The following is a 23,065-nucleotide window of genomic DNA, read 5'->3' as shown; positions in this document are numbered from 1 at the left end:
ATTCCCTTTAGAGTTTCCAAAGCAGTAAGTTTTTCCTGTTTGTTTTCTTTTTTTTTTAACTAAATGAAATAATCCTAAAGTGTATGTAGAAAAATAAATGCATAATACCTGTGAAGAGCACATTCAAATATGGAAAATAAAACCATTGAAGGGGGGGCAAACTTGGTTGACAAGTGACCACAATATGCTAATAAGAGAGTCTGTGATCAAATCAGTGTGTTATTGATACAGGATTACATAAATGGTCCAGTGGGACAGAGCAGAGGATCCAGGACTGTGTATCTGTAAGCAAGAGAAGTTAATCTATAATAAGATAGACAGTTCAATACTGTTGAGGAAAGAATGCACGAGTTATTCAGTGGTGTTGGCACAGTCATCTCTTTATGGAGTGGGGGGAGATGGGCCTCTATCTTATAGTATAATCAGACATAAGTTACGGAATCTTCAAAACCTTAAATGTAAACAAGCAATTCAAATTTACAAGGAAATATAAGAGACGACTTGTATGATCTTGGAATGAGGAAGAACTTCTTAAGCAAGACAGTACCTGCAAGCTAGACAGTTGGGGAGGGGAATGTATAACATGTATGACAGGCAAGGGGTTACTGTCTATAACTCTTGAGAAATGGCAAGACAAACACGACTCGGGGAAAATGGACAAACAGTATAAACATGGCGATTCCCAGAGAGCAAATGCAGACAGCCAGGAAGCCCGTGAAAAGCAATCCATATTTGCTAGGGATTTGCAGATTAAAACAACAGTGAGAAGTTACTCTAAACTCATCAGACTGGTTAAAAAAAAAAAAAGAGAAGAAACACTTCTTGCTAGCAAGGATAGTAGAAGTGGTATTCTCATAATAGTGACAGAAATGTGAATGATCATGCTTTATTTGGAAAGTCAAGTGGTAAAATGCATATTAAAGTCAAACATTAATTTAGCAGCCTTTCTGCTGGATACCTGTCTTCTAAAAATGGAAGTGTCTAGGGACTTCCCTGGTGGCGCAGTGGTTGAGACTCCGAGCTTCCAATGCAGGGGGCCCAGGTTCTATCCCTGGTCAGGGAACTAGATCCCACATGCATGCTGCAACTAAGAGTTTACATGCTTCAACTAAGGAGCCCACCAGCCGCAACTAACAGCACAACCAAATAAATAAAATATTTAAAAAAAAAGTGTCTGTACACAAAGGCATATGTAAAAGGCTGTTTATTGTACCATCATAGTGGCAAGATTTGAAAACACAAGTGCCCGTTGCTTGAAAAATGGCTAGCTTTATGGAATATTTGTACAATGTCATATTATGCGGCTATTGAATGGGAAGCCGTTGAAAGCACTCCTTCTCCAAGTCAAGAGGGGCTGAGTGGAGGCTGGTGTGGATGACGGTGGGTTGGGAGGAAGCGGGGGAAAAAATCCCACCTGCGGTTAAGTGTTAACCACATTTCATATTTTTCCTTGTGGAGCAAGCTGAACCGTACTGCGGTCTGAAGTTAAAAATCCTGGTTCCTTCTCTTAGACCTCTAATTCTTTTTCTTTCTCATACCAGCCTGTGTTGGTTTTCATGCCCTGGTGCCCTGTTGGATTTTGTGAGGATATTAATTATGCATCTTTAAAATTCTTCTTTTTTTTTTTTTTTTTGCAGTACGCGGGCCCCTCACTGCTGTGGCCTCTCCTGTTGTGGAGCACAGGCTCCGGACGCGCAGGCTCAGCAGCCATGGCTCACGGGCCCAGCCGCTCCACGGCATGTGGGATCTTCCCAGACCGGGGCACGAACCCGTGTCCCCTGCATCGGCAGGCGGACTCTCAACCACTGCGCCACCAGGGAAGCCCCTAAAATTCTTCTTTTTCCGACTCTGTTTGCGTGCTCCATATGCAAGCTCGTGCCCCTGGTGTTTCATGGCCTGGTTTTCTTCACGTGTTTGACGATTCTGGGTTGTCTGTTGGTCTTGGCATTTGTGAGTCCTGTTGGCCCCGTTTGCATCTGAGGAGCCTGGCACTGGTGTGTGTCAGGTTGAGGCCCTGGGTAGGACTTGGTGGATGGGCAGCAGGTGGCCTCTTAAGTATGGCTGCTTCCTGGCCCTCTTTAGCTACCTGCACTTTCCAGACTTAGGACCACTGTCCTGTTTTCACCTGCATAAGAAGGCAGTGACCATAGAAGCTTAGAGGAAGCGGAGTTTCCTGATTAATCACCCTGATTGTTGCCCAGGGTCTCTCCAGTCCCTTGTATGAATTGACTGCTGAATTTCTGGCACCCAGAAATATTTCCACCAGTTTGGCTCTCTCCTGCGCACTCGATGGCTCTGGTTTTGTTTTTCTGTGCATTCAACCCATCCCATTTATGTTCAACTGATGATAGTCTTTCTGGGGGAATTCCCTGGTGGTCCAGTGATCAGGACTCTGCGCTTCCACTGCAGGGGGCCTGGGTTCCATACCTGGTCGGGGAACTAAGATATCCTGCAAGCCACGTGGTGCGGAAAAAAAAAAAATAGTGATGGCAGTCTTTCCTCCTTCCCCAGAACGTTTGTGGATGTGGTATTTAGTCTGGATGGAAGAGGGGGAGGTAGGAATGTGTGGTCAGAGGGCCATCTGAATACTAACTTCTATTTAATCTCTCTAAGCCTTAGTTTTCTCCTCTGTAGAGCAGGGATAATACCAGTACCTATCTCCAAAGGTTATTGTTAAGATTAAAATAAGTGATGCTCGGGCTTCCCTGGTGGCGCAGTGGTTGAGAATCTGCCTGCCAATGCAGGGGACACGGGTTCGAGCCCTGGTCTGGGAAGATCCCACATGCCGCGGAGCAGCTGGGCCCATGAGCCACAATTACTGAGCCTGCGCGTCTGGAGCCTGTGCTCCGCAACAAGAGGCCGCGATAGTGAGAGGCCCACGCACCGCGATGAAGAGTGGCCTCCACTTGCCGCAACTAGAGGAAGCCCTCGCACGGAAACGAAGACCCAACACAGCCATAAGTAAATAAATAAAGCAAACTGTCAACAAGTAAAAATAAATAAACACTATTAAATTTAAAAAAAAATAAGTGATGCTCTTAAAGGGCTTAAAGCAGTTCCTGTCCTGTAGGAACAATTCTGTCAAAGTTAGCTGCTGCTATTTTCAAAAAATGGGATCATGATAGAGATACCAGATTTCAGTATGTTTTTTTCTTCCCAGTTAATATATCCATGATGCCATCCAACACCATGTTTTAAAAGCTCTGTGGTGTCTATTGATGTATCTATGTGTGCGTGTTTCTGTAAATAAATCCCTACAGTTGAATTTCTGGACGAAAGGACATGAACATATACAGTATGATGTTCAACGATATTGAGGAATTGCCCTCCGAAGTATTATACTAGTTTCCCTGGCTCCATTAGTTGATGAGAGTACCAGTTTTTCCCATCCTCAGTGTTACTCCATTTTATCAATCACTTAATCTTTGCCAATATGGAAGGTAGAAATATTTTATGTCTTTAATCAGTGAGGTTGAGTATCTCTTCATATGTTTGTATTTCCTCTTTTATTCAGTGCTAATTTGCAGTCCTAGTTCATTTTTCCTTAAGGTTGTTAATTTTTCATTGATTTGTAAGAAGTCTTTGAAGAATAGGGGGTTTAACTCCATATCTGTGATACGTTACACATGTTTTTGAAATATTGTATACCTTATATAGAAGCTTTCCATTTTAACATTGTGCTTTTAAATATGCCTTTTCTCTGGTTTCTTGGAAAGCTAACAACTGTTTATATAGCACTATTTCTTTGTTAAAAACAAGGGGTATTCTCCCTATAATTGTGAAAGTTACGCATACACATGTTTCTCAATCTGAAAAAAGAAATCAGAAGGAAAAAGTTTCCAGCAACAGAAAGAACACCACTCTTAATATTTTGGCATTTTCCTTTTAGTTGTCTTTTAGTAGGGAATGTGTATTTTTACACAATTAGCATCATAATGTAGGTAGACATTATAGCCTTTGTTTTGGACACTTAACATCCCCATATATGGTATACAGCATTCCAGTTTCTCTCAGTGCAGTATCTTAATCATTTCTGTCCTGTTTAAATTTCTCATTTCTCATATAAGAGAAGAAAGGTGCAGTGAATATCTGTGCAAAAATTCTTAAGTTGGATTAAGTTCTATACCTCCCTGGAAATGGAATTACTGAATCTAAGAATGTTAGGATTTAAGTACTTCGATATGTATTACCAGTTTGCTTTCCCAAAGCGTGGTACCAGTTGATGCTTCTTTCAGCATAAAGACTGTCACTTCACTTTAATCAGAAGATGAGAACCAGCCTGAACACGTAGGGGAAGAGCCTTCAGAAAGAGGCACAGCCAATGTGATGCAAGGCCTCACGTGGAAGTGAGTTTTTTCAGAGATTGAGGAAGAGCATTATGGCCGGTGGGGCTTTGGAGAGGAACGGAGCAGGCGGGAGCCGTGGCTCTTGAGGGCTTTGTGGGCCACTGTGAGGAATTTGCATTTTATGCCTAAGGTTGTGGAAAGCCAGCAAAGAGAGCTGCCAGACAGACAGGGGAGTGGCTTGGTGTGACTGTCTGTTGCAGGTAAGAGTGGCCCTTGAGGCCAGTTTGGAGGCGGTTGCAGTAGCCTGTGTGAGAGAGGATGGCTTGAACACCTGGGTGGTAACTAACACCCAGGATGGAGAGAAGGGGATGTTTGGGGATTTTTTTTGGCCATTGCGTCCTTAGGGCCTGCCAATGGACTGGTGTGTGAGGGACACACAGAGGAACAGAATCAAGGAAACTTTGGCTTGATCAGCTGGCCGGATGGTGGCCACCGAGATGTGAAGGGTTAGCTGGGAACAGATGTGGAGGCTGAATCACAAGCTCATTAGGTCTCTTCGCCCTCCGAGTGGACATGTGAAGGAGATGATGGTAAATGAGAATGGAGCTCAAGAGAGAGATCAGGGTTGCATAGGTTTTTGGGGGGAGTCATTTGCATTTAGATGGTCTTTACAGCAAAGGACCTGGACCGTATCATAAAGGATGAGGTATTTCTTCCATGTGAAAACGTGTTCAGGTTCCTGAGTAACTGCCCTAAAATAATGAACATTAGGAACCACAAGCGCTTCATGAATTGGGCATGTGTGTCTGTAAGCTGTCAGGTTATAAACGCTTGGAGGATACAAATCACTGGGTCCTGGCTAACGCCTTGAGCAGAGTAGATGCAGGATATGATGTTTACTGAGTGATGTTTAAAGATTCAAGAGACCTTTCCCCCTTCTTGATGAGACAGTTTTCTTTTCAGATGTTTTGATAAAGTCACTAGCAACTTGATTGCATGTGTTAATGGTTAATTAATTGTGTGCTTGCTTCTCAGCATTAACCTGTGAAGCATGTAAACCCACATCATCCTCTTTTTGTAAGGCGTTGGAAGAAAAGGCTAATCCAAGTTAGGAGGATTTAAGACCTTGTGAGGAAATTCAAGACTGTGTTTTAATCACCAAACCTTGCCTGTGTTATGTAAAGATTTTTGCCTGTGTCATGTCATCCTTGTTTGGTTCAATTTATTCCTCCCCCTCCAAGTGTCCTAGTTTCTTTTCTAACTGTAGCTGGATTTGAACAAAACAGAAACTTGGTGTTTTTTTTTCTTCCCCAGCATTTGGAGTCTTCATTTGATTACTCATTCTTTATAAATGAGTGATAGTATATTCTTAGCAATTTTTAAATAATTCTTTTTTCCCCTGATTATAAAAGAATTAGACATTGGAAAAGATGAAGTATAAAACAATATCCACCTGTAATCTGAATAGCCCGAGAGAGGTCGTTGGTTACCATCTTGTTTTATTTCCTTCTAGTCCTTTGGCTGTATTTATATGTGCATATGGAAATAGTTTATGTATTTGGAATAATGCTATAGTATTGTTTACAATGAAGCTTTTTAACAAATATTTTACAGTGAACATTTTATAAAAACTTGTATTATTTTTAGAAGCATGCTTTTATTTTTTTGACATCTTTATTGGAGTATAATTGCTTTACATTGTGGTGTTAGTTTCTGCTGTATAACAAAGTGAATCAACTACACGTATACATAAATCCCCGTATCCCTTCCCTTTTGCGTCTCCCTCCCACCCTCCCTATCCCACCCCTCTAGGTGGTCACAGAGCACCAAGCTGATCTCCCTGTGCTATGTGACTGCTTCTCACTAGCTATCTGTTTTACATTTGGTAGTGTGTATATGTCAGTGCCACTCTCTCACTTTGTCCCAGCTTCCCCTTCCCCCTCCCCGTGTCAAGTCCATTCTCTGTGTCTGCATCTTTATTCCTGTCCTGCCCCTAGGTTCTTCAGAACCTTTTTAAAATTTTTTTTTAGATTCCATATATATGTGTTAGCATACAGTATTTGTTTTTCTCTTTCTGACTTACTTCACTCTGTGTGACAGACTCTAGGTCCATCCACCTCAGTACAAATAACTCAGTTTCGTTTCTTTTTATGGCTGAGTAATATTCAAAGGCTGCAGAGTATGGGTAAATTTATACTGGCTTTTATGGGGGAAAAAAAATCTCTAGATGACCTCAGTAATTGACAAATCCTCCTAAGATTAAAACCAAAAGCAAACAAAGTAGAAACTCTGAAGTTTTTGGAATGCTGCTCTGAAATTCAGGTTTTCTATTCTTAATAAGATCTTGTTTTGAAGGAAGTCAGTCTTTGTACTTCTTTAAAATTCTTTTTGCTTGTGTGAACTTACAATTTAATTACCTTTTATGTATTTCCTCCCCTTTCCATTGGAACATACTGATCCAAGGTGACCCTTTGCGGTGGTTCATAAAATCCCATCTTACAAACCATCCCAGTCTTCTAAGTGTAGTAAGTGATAGTGAGCAAAATTTGGGGGTAACATATCAGAAGTGCTAGGAGCCATATGAAGGTAATACAGAATTAAAGAATTGCCATGCAGTTTTAACATTATTTCAAATTTTAAATTAAAAAAAAGAAATGCCAAGGGATGGAAGCAGCCTTTCCTCTTGGCAGACTTCTGGTAGACCCACACCTCGTCATTCACAGGTGTGCCTTCCGCGGCCTCTCCTTGTCAGTAAGGACTGTGGGGAATTCTGAGAAAGACTGCTGTCCCTTCCACTCCCTTTGCTAACTGCATCCTGCCAGCACTGTGAAACTCATGTATCTGTCTTAAGATACCAGCACCTACCTGTTCATCAAATCCAGAGAGCCTGATTTGCTCAGCACACTCCCCTTTAACCTTATGTAGCCCTTGACCCTTGTCTTTCTTGGCTGCTGGTTCCCCTCCTTTCCTCTCTGACCACTCCTCCTCTTGCACCACCTTCTCCAAGACCGCAATCCCATTTTCTGGTGATTTTTTGTTAACCTTGGAAATCTCATAATGACTTCTATTGCTTTGGTGGAGACTGACTCAGGTGCTTTAAAAATGTGTTCATGTAAATAAGAACAGTTTCTAAATTGGGCTACGTCATATATAGTTTAATAGCTCACATTTTTAAACATTATACTGTGAATGTTTTCCCATGTCTTAAAATATTCCTTGAGGACGTGAGCATATAGATATCTGTAATTTATTTTCTCTGTGGTTGGACATTAAGGTTGCTTAGTGTTTTTATTTTTGTAGTAAACTTCTTCTTTTTTTTTTTTTTGCGGTACGCGGGCCTCTCACTGTTGTGGCCTCTCCCGTTGCGGAGCGCAGGCTCAGCGGCCATGGCTCACGGGCCCAGCCGCTCCGTGGCATGTGGGATCTTCCCCGGACCAGGGCACGAACCCGTGTACCCTGCATCGGCAGGCAGACTCTCAACCACTGTGCCACCAAGGAAGCCCTGTAGTGAACTTCTTGACGCTCAACTCACACCGCTGATTATTTCCTTGGCAAAGATTCCGTGGATTGGAATTAAGTCAAAGGGGATGAGTTTATTTAGCCCTCTAGATTGTCAGTAGGCTCTTAATTTCTTTTTCAGTGATACTCCGTCTTTAGGCTTTCTATTGCAACAGATTCTAGCTGGTTTCCCTGTTTTCAGCTTCAGCTGATGCTGGGTCTGCTCCACTGCTGACCACAGTGACCTTGGAAACTACAGCACATCTGCGGCACTGTGTCCATAACCCTTGAGGAGCTCCAATTACGTTCATCTAGCCAGCCTCCACACCTTCTTTCTGGATCCTCTGACTGCAGTCGGAGCCTTCAGTTTTGTGCCTGCTGGGGCCACTCTGTTTATGTTATTGTCTTCCCTTAGGCATCCTTGCCTCAGCCCCACCTCTGCACCCTTTCTGCTCTCTGGTGGTCCCAGACCTGGATATTACCAACTCAATCTCTAATCCCCTTACCCTCAGCTTATGACCCAGTCTTCTGCTTCTTTGGAAAAAACAAAACAGTAAAACACAAAAAAGACCCTCGTTGGGGAAATACTACACCCTGCCTTCCCTCTTCCTTTTTCCTGGTGTGTCTGCAGCAGCGCTTGTCCTTTTATTCCTCCGTATCACCTCAGATGCTACTTCCCCCTGCTTCTTTCTCCAAGGCCACCAACTCCTTCGCTCTGCACAGGGTTCTGTCCTTTTAAACCAGTGTTTCTCAACTAGGGATGACTTTGCCTCCCAGGACACACTTAGCTATGTCTAGAGGTATTTTTGGCTGTCACACCGGGGAGAGCTTCCATCTAGTGTGTAGAGGCCAGGGATGCTGTTAAACCTCCTACGATGCACAGAACAGCTTCCTGCAGTGGAGAGTTACCCCAAATGTCAGGGGAGCCCAGGTTAAGAAAGCCTGTAGCCTTAGTCTGTGACCTTGGTCATACTCCATCTTGTCATCCAGCGTCTGCATCCTTGTCTGCATCCTCTTTACTACAGCTGCTCCGTGGAGCAGTGGTTTTTCTTTGTGGGGCTGGAGAGATTTGATCATTTCAGGCTGTCCTCAGTGAATAGTGTAGCAGAATGAGGGCTAGTAACGCTGGATTAGGACTGCGCGTCTGGGTTGAATCTGCTTTAGCGTTTATTCCGAGACTGTGGTGCTGCTCTGGCTGGGTCCTCACTTCTTTCTCTAGACAGAAGGACTTGAACTAAAGAGACTTCTAGCATTTCCTTCATTGTTAGCCTTTCCTAATTCAGTGCCAGGATTGTAGTTGCCGGGGTTTGGTTGCGTTGTTAGTGGAGATTGGGCAGAAGCTGATTGTCCGTTGGGGAGTAAGTAAGATGCGGATGGAGACCACTTCGTCGGTGAGCCTGACTGTAAATCGAGGAGGCAGAAGTGGAGTCTGAAGGGCGTGTAGGCTTTTTACCCGCTTCGTCCAGAATAAGGTTTTTCTATGCACTTTTCAAGGCAGAGCCTCTGTGGACCCAGAGGGAGTACACACACTAAAAGGAGAACGGTCGTTACTCAGAAATCTGAATTCTATCTTCATTTTTTTGTATGAACACTTGGAATGCAATCATCATTTAATTAGGGTATTAGTTTGCTGGGCCTGCCATAACAAAGTGCCACGGACTGAGTGGCTTTAAACAACAGAAATTTATTGTCTCACTGTTCCGGAGGCTGAAAGTCTGAGATCAAGGTGTCAGCAGGGTTGGTTTGCTCTGAGGTCTCTCTCCTTGGCTTGCAGACGGCCGCCTTGTCTCTTCCCTGTCCCTTCACGTTGTCTTCCTGCTGTACCTATCTGTCCAAGTTTTCTGTTATAAGGACACCAGTCATACTGGGTCAGGACCCATGCTCATGACCTCATTTTAGCTCAGTTATCTCTTTAGAGCCTCCAAACATAGTCACATTCTGAGGTACTGGGGCTAGGACTTCTATATAAGAATCTGTGGGTGGACGATTCAGCCTGTAGCAGTTGGGTGATATTTCATGGGAAGTATAGATGCCTTTTATCTTTAAGGCATCAGGAAAATTGTTATTCAGCTTGTTTAGGTATATTTTTGTATACTATATTGTGGTTCTTATTTTTTTTTAACCTCCCAGTCAGTGTGTGAATGTAAAACCTCTTAATTTTATAATTTTAGATACTAATTTTAGTCAAGGAAGGTAGAGTTCCTGCTCTTAAATTACACTGTTTTGCACTTGTGTGTCCTCACCTGCTCAGTACTAAAAACTCAGGGTATTTCTCTCGTTGTTTAGAAAGTTCTACAGAAAATGGTTGGACCTGTCAGCCTGCGTCTCTGAGGGTGTGTTTGGGGACAGGGTTTCTGGATAACCAGGTGTGGACTTTCTCCAGCAAGCCTTCAGTGATCCTTCCAGCCACTAGAGGTCACTGGCTCCCCTGGTGACCTGTTCTGTCGTCCCAGCACCTCTGGGAATCCCAGCCTTCCAACACCTGTGGGAACTTGAAAGTCTAGATTATCGTTTCTCAGCTGACATGCCAGGAACGTTTGGGTTCATGTGGAAAGTTAGCTTTTTGCTACAAGTGGGAGCACTTCCTGTCGCAGCTGCACCTGGTGGGGTTGTAGAGTGGGAGTTGACTTGCTTCCAGTAAGAGCCCAGAGGTGTAACTGGTGTGCCGGTCACCAGCCAAGGAAAGAAGACATGTCTTAACTTGGCCTCGGGAGTTCAGTAAAGGGTGGTCAGGTGGCTGAGCTGTACCCCGTAAGGAGGACACGGTGCTGAAGAGTATCCAGGTGAGCTCTGCCGACCTCACTCTGCCCTTGACCTATACCGTAGGGCACCCAATGAGTTCATCTGAAGATGGGCTTGCACACCAGAGATGGTGGATTTACGGAGTGGTGCTGTCTCTCATGACACCAAATGCCCCCAACCTGTCAGTTGTGTTTGCTGTTGTCGTTTGCATCATAGTTACCTTTACTCTGCCCTGCTCCCCCCCCCTCCCCCACGAAGACTTTAAGTTCTTGGTGGGCGCGGTAGGGCTGGTAGCAGGTCGTGCTCTCCGCCTGCTTGGTGCGCAGCCTCCCACGCGGGAACTGGAGAGAAGCCGAGTTCACTGTAGAAGGTGAAGGACAGACCTCTACTGCCTGTCTTCCCAGAAAACTCAGAAACAGCATTAAATGAGCAGCTTTAAATAGTCTAGCCCAAGTTACAGTTATCCACGAAACCATGTGCACGCTCGTTATTGCCCGTCCTGTTTGGTAGCCCTGGGCTCCTCTCGCTGCCCGCTGAGAACTGCCACGGGGAGAAGCGGCGCTGCGGGTAACCTCAGGTTAGGGCACCTGGAGGCTGTTTAAGCTAATTGCTGAGCTGCGTGGAGTTACTTAATCCTTACGGTAGGGGTGGAGTTGACTCAACTCCTTTTCCACCAACAAGCATTTCTTTCTAGCTGTCGTTGAAGTGAATCATCATTATAAGTAGCCAGCTCCGGGGCATTCCTCGTCAGTTGTGTTAAAACTTGCTGGTGGTGGTTCCCGAGGATCAGCAGAGGTGTGAGTGGGCAGCCCTTCAAAACCGGGAAGGAAGCTGGGGCTGGGAGCCCAAGGGTCGTGGAGGCAGAGTCCCAACTGTGACTGCAGCACTAGCCCCCCAGACGCTTTCCAGCGGGAGAGATGGCTTGCTTTTCATGAGCCTTGAGGACAGCTATAGGTAAGGCTAAAGACTCCACTGTCTGCTTTTATTATATGAATGCACAACGCCTGCTGTTGGCACAGAGTTTGCTTTTGATGTACTTTTTGTATCGGTGGCATTATTCTAGCGCAAGATTTCCCTTTGTAAATTACTTCTTTTTGGTGTTCAGAGTTCGCTGTAGTTGATCAGTTTTGCTCTCCGTATACATAGACAGGATGGCAGCAAAAAATGAAACTCGAAAAGAACTGTGGTCTGAATTCTCCTGATTCTCCTCTCAGCTTTCTTATCTCTGTCTTGGCTATTTAGAAAAAGGTACACTTTTGATTCCGAAGATGAGAGCACCGTGGGTACTCTTGTTTTCTTTTTGGAAATAATGGAAAATGTCAACCACTTAAGTTCTGTGAATGTTGTTCTCTGATTTAGAAATCACTGGTTGGGGAGGAAACAGTTATGTTTTTCTTCCTGTTTTGTTTTGGATCTCTGTTTTCTCTGACTATTTCTGACTTAACAATCTCACTGGAGAAGAGGGAGACACCAGCTGTACTTGGCCTCAGATGAAATAACATCTTAGGTCATGAAATGGTTTGCTTGGAGAATGATTTATGGTTTATATCTGAAGTTTTGGTTGGTAGTGATAGAAATCTTTAATGTTTGACTTACATGACTTATTCTAAATGCATTTATTATTACTGTTATTGTTATTTTTGATTGGACAGAGCAAAAGTTTAAGCCCAGAACATATTCAGCTGGTTTCCTTTTAGGTTTTCTTATCATTTTCCCACCCTTACTGCTCATACATATGGATATGCGTTACGATTAACACGTGATTTTTGTTTCTTTACTGTCTCATTTGATGATGATTCAAAAACTGTTAACTAGTTAGTGTATGTCTGTGTGTTGCTAAAATGGATTGGAGTGCAGGTCACACCTTTACATTAACGAGCCAGATTATGTTCAAAAAAGTGTTCCTAATGTCAAATGATGACGAAAAGGTATCAGCAAGGTGAAATATCCAAGCCTGTGGTCAAATCCGAGTTATTCTTTATTTCACGTTGTGAAGTATGTTGTTTACACGTGTTCAAGTTAGATTGTGCCCATCAAAGAAAAAGCAAGCAACTAAACTATAAGAGGGAGTTCAAAGGACTTATGTGGTAGTGCCTCCCTCCCCCCACCACCTTTTCTAAATGTTTGTGAGGAAGAGGTGAACTTTCATTCCCATGGGAATTTGGGGAAGATGATGGTGAAATTTTTAAGAAGACAGGAAAAGGAAATGCTTTCTATTTAGACAGGAGAAAAGCAGTGGGAATGATTCTCATGTACAGTTGTTGCAGGTTTTTTTTTTTTAATTTAAAAAGGCTTTTTTTTTGCGTGTGGCGGGAGTCTTGTAGCTCAACTAAATGTTGATTTTAGAAAACACCACATTTAGGACATTCTCTTATCACCGTGGACTGTAACTTAAAGATATCAAATGAAGGCAGGGACAGAATGATGGGAATTTGTTACTTGAGGAATATAAGAGTTTTATTCTGAAGTGGTTTGTTTGGTGGGTATGGGGAGCCCTCTGTACTTACTGACAGCATCTTAGAGGCCGTTGATAAGACTTCGGGGGTTATGACGGTTGCGTTGGGGCGGGAGGGTTGTTCTGACTTTTTGTGGTTCGTTCGAGGTAGTACATCAGCCTGTACTTCTGAGGGCGTTTCCGAGTCGATTTTCAGGAGCTGCCACTCTTCTCACCTTGGCAGAAGTCTGTTCCGCCTTGTGATTTCCCTCCTGTGTGTTTGGAGTTAATGATGATTTAGTGCTCTAGCAACGTCGAGGGCTTCTCGTTGTACAGGTAGGCTCGTAGCCTGCCTGCGGCCTCTCCCCTCGGATCCCAGGGGCATCTGAGTTCATTCACCTTCACGGTGATGGCAGAAGCACAGGTTCCCTGGTGTTTTCAAAACCTATCTCAACCATGTTTTCAGTGGCTCAGAATTCCACCGAGGCTCACTTGGCATGCCTTCACCTACAGTCAATATTTGTGTGCCCTCCACCCTTGGCTGGGTTTTCTCTGTATCCAGGTAGACGGGGTCACAGGTAGGCAGCTCCCCGTGCCATCCCGCCCGCTGGCCAGGACTTGGGGGTCAGGCCTGGCTGAGACCCCCCAGCTGCCCTCCTGGAGTCAAAGATGGCTGGCTTTGTTCCTGGCTCCTCTAAAGGCCTGAGGTCTAGATCGTAGAGAAAATCCTTCCTGCTTCAGTGTTGTCGCCAAAACAGTGTGAGCCAAAAGAATCACGAGCTCTTTCCAGATAACCACCAGCTGTACCCTCAGCTGTTGACGAGTTGCGAGCTGCTTATTCATCTTAGAAGAGTAGTTACTGGGAAAAAGGTTAACGTTCCAGCTCCCGGTTGACATTATCCCTGAAAACAAAGCGTTGATTCTCCTTCTCCTAGAGGACGGACACGTCCGTGGAAATTTTTGGAACAGCACATGGACACGTGACAGAGCGTCACCTCCCAGAGGCAGTTAGCGGTGTCACGTCACACTAAGTGGGAACTCAGAGATGATAGATTCCGGTGGGGTAAATGGAGTTGAATAGGAACCCATTAAAAAAGCACCACCTGCAATGATGTAAGCTGTCCTGCTCACTGCACTGTTACTCATCCTGCCGCTGCAGGCAACTGGGTCACATGTGATCATAAAGCACCTCTGACTCAGGTCAGTGACTGGAAACCCCGTCACATTGTGGAGGGCATTTGGTCACAGAGTCTGGACCAGAGGCCAAGTGCAGTCCTGCAGCTGTGATCTGTGGGAGCATTTTCCAGTGCAGGGATTTGAACGTGCAACTCAATTAACAGGGTTGGCGAGTTGATTTTGGCCGAGATCTGCCATGCTAAGTAGACTAGCCTGAGACTCAAGGAAGTCTCCAGCTTCGTTAAAGGAAATGGTGTGGCGGGCTTTAAGGCATTTTAACATGTCTCACTTTTTCTTCCTTGCCCTGTTGTGTTGAGGTTTCTCAAGGGCGTAATTGCATGTGAGGTTAGTGAGTGATATGTCTGAAGGACACTGTCCTGTCTGAGAATAGGGTGTGTGACTATGTTAACTCATCGACAAGGTTATTGAGGACATTTGTAATACTGTGTTCGTTACTTTGAAATAATTCGTCTCCTCCTTATTCTTTGAGTCTGTCAGTGACTGAGTATTTATTATCTTTGTGCTAGACATTGAGGGGTACCTGTTTTTCACTTATGCTTGGCAGTTTTTGTGGACCTAAAATTCTTTTAAAAGGTTGATTGCTTCTTCCCCTGTCTCTCACTGTTTTCACTTGATTTTATTTAGATTTTATTTTTGAATACATACTTGAACAGCCCTTAAGCTTGGGGCTGAGTGAGGATGGCAATCAAAGACAATTATGATTTAATTGATGGGTGAGATTAATCAAACTGGCAAAAATATGTCCCCTAATTTCGTTAGCTAGTTAAAAAACTTTTTTCTTTTAAATTTTTTTGTTCATAAACGGGAGGCCACACACTGAAGATGGAGTGATTTTCCCTGCGTGTGTGTGTGTGTGCCAGTGGAACTCTGTTTCCAAAGGAAATAAAGAACTTAATGGCTAGAAGGATTATGTCAGCTGAAAGGTATGCCTGTCAGAGAAAGAGAGAGTGAGTGAGAACGGGAAGACCAAACCAGGGCCCTGTCACTCACCCGGAACTGCAAATCCCGAGAGATGAGGCATCACCCACTGCAGGGCTGTTGCCATGAAAATTAGATTTTGAGCATGACACAGTACAGAGAGCTTTGATGACAAAGCCAGCAATAACCACCAGTTCAAGGCTGAGACCCACAGACTCCCCAGTGAGACTCAGCAGAGCACTTGTGGGTGAGGCACCCCGGCCCTCCCTGGCATCTGCCCTGAGCTGCAGGCCTCCTGCAGTTGCCCCATCCTAGGTATGAACCGCATCATAATTAAATCACCCTTTTGTCATGCTTGTGAGCAATCTATATTTGGCTTGGCTGCTTTTTGTGGGGGAGGGGAGAAGTGTGGGCAGAGAACAAAATAAAAAGCAGTTTGTGAGCTCCAGATGAAGAGCACACCAGTAAGGGTCTAAACGGCCTCCCATTCTTGAGGCGAGGCTTGGTTATTTATTCAACAAATGTGCCCTGGAGCCCCTCGGGGGGCCACTTGGGAGCTGGGTGCTGGGGAGGCCAAGTGCCCATCGGTGCCCGGGCCCTTGGGCCGCATGGCATCTGCAGGGAGCTTCAGCCAATAGTAACCAACCAAGCATGGGAATAACAACTGCATGGGTGGACAAGCCTTTTTTCCTTTTCTTTCATATGGTAGATTCTAACATTTTCTAGTATGGCTGTTTTTGGTTAATTTGAAAGTTGTGGCCGACTCTAGGATAGTGGTTAGAAAACCTGCTTTAAAAAACCCTTTAAGGGCTTCCCTGGTGGTGCAGTGGTTGAGAGTCCGCCTGCCGATGCAGGGGACGCGGGTTCGTGCTCCGGTCCGGGAAGATCCCACATGCCACGGAGTGGCTGGGCCCGTGAGCCATGGCCGCTGAGCCTGCGCATCCGGAGCCTGTGCTCCGCAACGGGAGAGGCCCACATACCACAAAAAATAAATAAATAAATAAAAGGCCTTTAAAACATCTTTCCCATAGAAAGCTATGCATTATTATACCTAGAAGGGTAAAAATCCACCACTGATCTATTAGAGCAGAATGAAAAGATGTTTCCTGGAAAAAAAAAATTCTGCCCATCAGACATGTTTATCTCATCTCATGCATGTCGGAAGCCAAGCACATGCTCATCTATGGAGTAGCCCAGAATGAACGAATTATTCCGCCTTCTAAGCGGTGTGGCAGCCTAGATACGGAGGCAGAGGGTTGAACTCGGGGCTGTACCGTTGACATGACACAAGTTCTGTCAGTTGTCAAATGGAGTCATGTTGAGTTACGTGACCTCCAACATTGAGCTCTCATTTTTGAAGTCAAAATTTATTTTAGCAACTTATGGATCCAAGCCTTGGAATGGCTTGTTACTATTTTGAAAGTATAGGTGAAATACTGCGAGGGACGGGTGAATGTGAACACGCGTAGAACAGTACATTTATGAGACGCCGTCCATACTTCCCGCACTTAATCCAGCAATCCCTGAGAACGAGACATTGTGTTCCGCGTTTCTCAGGTCGTCACGGCCACAAGTTCCCGTGCTGTGCTCGGGGGCAGGGAAGCTGTGGGACGACTGCAGACACCTGCAGCTCACTGAGCACTGAAGTAAAGGGTTGGAGGCCTCCCTTACCATTTGATGAGATTAACTGATAGCCATCATGACATCCGATTATTTCCAGTTTCAGGTGGCGGAACTAGAAAGCAAACTTGGTGCGTCTTACTCCAGGATGCATGCCCTCAGTGACGTTGCTGTGTTGCCCTAAATCAAGTAAACCAAGGCAGCCACTAAAGAAGGGAAAAAAAATCCTATATTTGTCAAATGTGCAACTGTTAAATTTTTGTGAGCGTCTTCCACTTAATGATTTCTCATTTCCTGCAAGTCATTCAAAAATCGCTGTTTCAGACAGGTGCCGGGACCACCCTAATAAGCTGCAACCAGTGCCCCCTTCCACCTTCCAGTGTCAGTCCCCTTTGCCTGCTGTGTTTCTCTTCTCTTTAGTGTGTGTCATCTGTATGTTTACCACCTGTTTCCCCTTGCGAGCGGGGAAAGTCCACAAAGGTAGGGGGTTCACATGTTTTCTTCCCTGGTGTATCTCAGGGGCCTAGGCCAGTGTCTGTGACGTAGTAGGTGCTTCTGAATGTACTGAGGGAAGGATCCGCAGAGGAAACCAGACACTTGAGCCTTGAGGGGCCGTGAGGGGAGCCACCAGGTGCCCTTGTGGTCCTGACTTGGGTCATCAGGAGGCTGTAATTTCTTCTGAGTCGTCCATACTTTGAGGTGAGTTGTCTGGAGGTGGCCTCGCCCCACCTTTAAGCATTAGTAGAATGGAATTGGCTGGGTGGCTCTCAGGACCCTGAGGGGAAAGTCTCACCGCCAGCCTTTCTTACAGACTTTCTCCACAGGTCAGGGTCGAGCTTCCGTCTTCGGTCACACAGAGAGCTCTGCTCACAGAGGGGACTGGCTCCGTGGGGCTCCTTGCAAGCTGTTCCTCGACGTGGCGAGGGTTTTACCCATCGTGGGTTTTCCCTGCCTAATTGCCACTCTGGTTTTCGGCCTTCAGCATGCTGTGGTTACATGTTCCACTGTGGTCTTACTTAGCCTTAATCCTTTATTAATTGCCTCTCATTCAGACTCCCTCAGAGGAGATAAGCCTTCACTTTCAGCTTCCGCTCCATTACTATTGGATTTCTTGGTTTCAGCCATGACATGAGAAAAAGAACCAAGAAATTGTGAGTGAGGCTGTTGTATTTCCGTCCGATTTATCCCTCTCTTAGCGGTATTATGCTTGCAAATAATAGAGACGGCCCCTGCCCAGCATGTGAATTCTGGGTGTTCCGTGATTCGTCTAGTGATATTTTCCAGTCTTTGTTTACCACGGAGCTGGAGGTTTACCCACTGCACCACACATCACCACCACCACCACCACTACCCCCCCGTGCCTAACCTGCCCTTGGGCCATCACCGTACCCTGTAAAGCAGTTACTTGTGGGAACCTACTGTGTGACCGAATGTCGTGTACGCAAGTGACCGGGCCATGGCCCTGTTCTCAAGGAACTTCTAGGCCAGTCGCAGTAGCGGACACATAAGTAAACGACGGCTGTACTGGGTGGATTCTGCCAGCGGGCGTGGGGTTTGGCATTAAGAAGCCCTTCTCAGAGACAGTTGAGCTGCTCTTTCAGGTCGAGTGAGGGTCAAGTGCAGACCGGGTGGGATCCGGGCATTTCCAGCAGAGGAGAAAGGTCATGGTGTGATCGGAGAACTAAACGAAGTTCCCCCTTGGCTAAGTGTGGAAGGCACATGGAAGATGACCTCGGAGGGGCAAGCAGAGGCTAGAGCCGGGCAGACCTTGGATGCCACGGTCGTCTGGACTCTATCTTTGAGGTTACAAAGAACCAATTCAGAGTGGGTGATTCCCATGTGTTTGGCTTGGGTGATTAGGTTAATACTTGGCTGCATTAAGAAGATGTGGAACAGAGGAGGTGAGGGCTTGCGGCTGGGATGCATCATCACCGGGTTGGGATCGCCAGAAGGGTCCCTCTTTGCTTTTCTGGTGCTCAAGCTTAGGGTCCTGGCTGGAGTCAACGTGGCTGCCACTTAGCAGTTCATAGTCATGGAAAAGGAGCCGGATGTGAGCCCACCCAGTGAGCATTGTAGCATGAAAAGCAGTCAAAGGCCTTGAGGGGCTTCCCTGGTGGCGCAGTGGTTGAGAGTCCACCTGCCGATGCAGGGGACATGGGTTCGTGACCGGGTCCGGGAAGATCCCCTGTGCCGCGGAGTGGCTGGGCCCGTGAGCCATGGCCGCTGAGCCTGCGCGTCTGGAGCCTGTGCTCCGCAACGGGAGAGGCCACAGCAGTGAGAGGCCCGCATACCGCAAAAAAAAAAAAAAAAAAAGATAAGGCCTTGGGGAGCACCAACATATAAACTTGTATTTCTCCGGTCTGGACGTCCCAGTCTGCGCTCTTTATGTGAGATCCGTGCACTTTTCCACACCTGCGGTTCTCTCCTGAATGAGTTGTATTCTAATCACCCTTAGAGCCTTGCTACACCCACCTGCAGTATCGCCTGGGAGCTCGTTAGGAATGCAGATTCTCGGGGCTCACCTCACACCTCCTTAATCAGAATGCATTTAAACACAATCCTCAGGTGATTGCTATGCATGGCAAAGTGCTGGAAGCCCTGCTGTAGAACATCTTTCCCAATCACATAAAATCAGGGGGCTTGTTTCTTCTGTGTTCTCCATAGGAGGACCTAGTTGCCTTTTAAAATTTTTCTCAAAATTACAGACTGTCGAATATATAGAGTGTAAATCTCATTAGCAGCTAATAAGCGGCATCTGGCTAGAATGCAGAGCTTTCCCTCTCCATGCTGTTTCTCACATTCTGATCGCTTTGTGTTCATTTATAAGGAGGCTCGTTGCAAACAGGCATGCTACCTGTATGCTCACTTGCTTGGGGTCATCTAACACACTTTCCCCCCAAATGACCCAGTGAAGAGACAGATTGCATCTCACTTTTGTGGTGACACCGGCCACATCCCCAAGAAGCTTATATTTGATGTAATTATGATCACTGTTGGATGGTACCTTCATCCATGTCAGCTGCACAGAAATTATATTCAATATCTTGTAATAACGTATAATGGAAGGGAGTCTGCAAAAGGATATGTATATATATATATATACATTATATATATAACTGCATCACTTTGCTCTACACCTGAAACTAACACAGTATTGTAAGTCAACTATACTTCAATGAAAAATTTTGAGGTTAATTACAATGAATGTTTTCTCAATAATGTGCCTTTATTAAGGGCTGTTTAAGAGTTTGTTTGGTATGTGAAAATTCACATCTACGATGAAGTTTACACATCTTTATTTTGAAAGGAAACCTTTTCAGGCTTGGGGAAAAGATCAGCAACAGACGACAAAAGCATGAAAAAAGACAGTGAGAACTTGTACAGTTGGAATAAAAGTTTATAGTGGTGCATAATGAGCTAGTGATACATTTTTTAAATTTATTTATTTTTCATTAATTTTTATTGGAGTGTAGGTTGCTTTACAATGTTGTGTTAGTTCCTACTGTTACAGCAAAGTGAATCAGCTATGTGTATACTTATATCCCCTCTCTTCTGGATTTCCTTCCCATTTAGGTCACCACAGAGCATTGAGTACAGTTCCTGGTGCTGTCCAGTAGATTCTCATTAGTTATCTATTTTATACATAGTATCAATAGTGTATATATGTCAATCCCAATCTCGCAATTCATCCCAGCCCCCTTTCCCCGTTGGTGTCCATATGTTTGTTCTCTGCATCTGTATCTCTATTTCTGCTTTGCAAATAAAATCATCTGTACCACTTTTCTAGATTCCACACATATGCGTTCTCATACGATATTTGCTTTTCTCTTTCTGACTTACTTCACTCTGTATGACAGTCTCTAGGTCCATCCACATCTCCACAAGTGACCCAATTTCGTTCCTTTTTATGGCTGAGTAATATTCCACTGTATATGTGTATCACATCTTCTTTATCCATTCCTCTGTTGATGGACATTTAGGTTGCTTCCATGTCCTGGCTATTGTAAATGGTGCTGTAGTGAACGTTGGGGTGATGTGTCTTTTTCAAGTATGGTTTTCTCAGGGTATGTGCCCAGTAGTGGTATTGCTAGGTCATATGGTAGTTCTATTTTTAGTTTTTTAAAGAACCTCCATACTGTTCTCCATAGTGGTTGTATCAATTTACATTCCCACCAACAGTGCAAGAGGGTTCCCTTTTCTCCACACCCTCTCCATCATTTATTGTTTGTAGATTTTTTGATGATGGCCATTCTGACCCATGTGAGGTGACACCTCATGGTAGTTTTGATTTGCATTTCTCTAATAATTAGTGATGTTGAGCATCCTTTCATGTGTTTGTTGGCAATCTGTATATCTTCTTTGGAGAAATGTCTATTTAGGTCTTCTGCCCATTTTTGGATTGGGTTGTTTGTTTTTGTTTTGATATTGAGCTGCATGAGCTGTTTGTATATTTTGGAGATTAATCCTTTGTCAATTGCTTCATTTGCAAATATTTTCTCCCATTCTGAGGGTTGTCTTTTCAACTTGTTTATGATATCCTTTGCTGTGCAAAAGCTTTTAATTTTAATTAGGTCCCATTTATTTATTTTTGTTTTTATTTTCATTACTCTAGGAGGTGGGTCAAAAAAGATCTTACTGTGATTTATGTCAAAGTGTTCTTCCTATCTTTTCCTCTAAGAGTTTTATAGTGTCTAGCCTGAAATTTAGGTCTTTAATCCATTTTGAGTTTATTTTTGTGTATGGTGTTAGGGAGTGTTCTAATTTCATTCTTTCACACGTAGCTGTACAGTTTTCCCAGCGCCACTTATTGAAGAGGCCGTCTTTTCTCCATTGTATATTTTTGCCTCCTTTGTCATAGATTAGGTGACCTATTATAGGTGCATGGGTTTATCTCTGGGCTTTCTGTCCTATTCCGTTGATCTATATTTCTGTTTTTGTGCCGGTACCATACTGCCTTGATTACTATACCTTTGTAGTATAGTCTGAAGTCAGGGAGCCTGATTCCTCCAGCTCTGTTTTTCTTTCTCAAGATTGCTTTGGCTATTTGGGGATTTTTGTATTTCCACACAAATCGTAGAATTTTTTGTTCTAGTTCTGTGAAAAATGCCATTGGTAATTTGATAGAGATTGCATTGAATCTGTAGATTGCTTTGGGTAGTATAGTCATTTTCACAATATTGATTCTTCCAATCCAAGAATATGGTATATCTCTCCATCTTTTTGGGTCGTCTTTGGTTTCTTTCATCAGTATCTTATAGTTTTCTGTGTACAGGTCTTTTGCCTCCTTAGGTAGGTTTATTCCTAGGTGTTTTATTCTTCTTGTTGCAATGGTAAATGGGATTGTTTCCTCGATTTCTCTTTGTGATCTTTTGTTGTTAGTGTATAGGAATGCAAGAGATTTCTGTGTATTGATTTTGTATCCTGTGACTTTACTAAATTCATTGATTAGCTCTAGTTGTTTTCTGGTGACGTCTTTAGAATTTTCTATGCATAGTATCATGTCATCTGCAAACAGTGACAGTTTTACTTCTTCTTTTCCAATTTGGATTCCTTTTATTTCTTTTTCTTCTCTGATTGCCATGGCTAGGACTTCCAAAATTATGTTGAATAATAGTGGCGAGAGTGGACATCCTTGTTTTGTTCCTGATCTTAGAGGAAATGCTTTCAGTTTTTCACCATTGAGAATGATGTTTGCTGTGGGTTTGTCATATATGGCCTTTATTATGTTGATGTAGTTTCCCTCTATGCCCACTTTCTGGAGAGTTTTTATCATAAATGGGTGTTGAATTAATGATACATTTTAAAAGTCTGAACTCCCTTTCCTGTTTCTAAGTGGTTATCAACAGTGTAATCAGGTATCTGGAATTAACTGTTCTGTTATTTTCTCCCTTAGTCCTCAAACATTAATATTTTTTGTGTCCTTTAGATTTGAATATTTAAGTTTCTCACACAAGAGTGTGTGAATTCCGTAAGTCATTTGTTAAAAAGTTTTTGCTTTTGTTAATTGTAAGTGACTCATAATGTTAGTTTGGGGTATTAGGTAATATTGCTGAAAATGAGGTTTGCTGTGAAGCTTTTTTTTTTTTTCATGTTCTTATTTCTTTGCATTTACTTGAGCTCATAACTCAGAACAGTTTAGGAAATGACCCTGTGGCTCCCACCCTGTGGAAAAGTGAAGAAAATGAAGGAAGTGTAAGAAAATGAACTTTGCACCGAAAATACATTCTGTGTCTAGTTGATCAGTATCAGGTATGTGTTGAGCATTCCATGTTTTGGCAACTCAGGCAAGACGACTGTTCCAAATGTGTGACCCTGGGAAGAAGTTACCCTATCATGTGATGAGTGAGAAGTCAAGCAGTGGAGAGATACT

The 23,065-nt window shown here is 44.0% G+C and overlaps 1 protein-coding gene across 6 annotated transcripts in view; it reads left to right on the top strand.

Annotated features, from left to right (window-relative positions):
- The window catches only part of NEDD4L (NEDD4 like E3 ubiquitin protein ligase), a 338,971-nt gene that overhangs the window by 147,148 nt on the left and 168,758 nt on the right, over positions 1 to 23,065 (top strand). The window contains exon 1 of one of the 6 annotated variants that reach the window (XM_032654294.1): positions 11,287 to 11,480. The exons of the other annotated variants lie outside the window; for them this stretch is intronic. Within the exon in view, the coding sequence (XP_032510185.1) occupies positions 11,458 to 11,480 (23 nt within the window). The 5' untranslated portion in view covers positions 11,287 to 11,457. Of the gene's footprint in view, positions 1 to 11,286; positions 11,481 to 23,065 lie in introns of those variants that run through there. 6 annotated transcript variants of the gene reach the window in all.

Source organism: Phocoena sinus, chromosome 14 (genome assembly GCF_008692025.1).
Source record: "Phocoena sinus isolate mPhoSin1 chromosome 14, mPhoSin1.pri, whole genome shotgun sequence".
In the NCBI taxonomy this organism is placed as follows: domain Eukaryota; kingdom Metazoa; phylum Chordata; class Mammalia; order Artiodactyla; family Phocoenidae; genus Phocoena; species Phocoena sinus.
The sequence above is the reverse complement of the archived record's forward strand: the minus strand, read 5'-3'. Positions and strand labels throughout refer to the sequence as shown.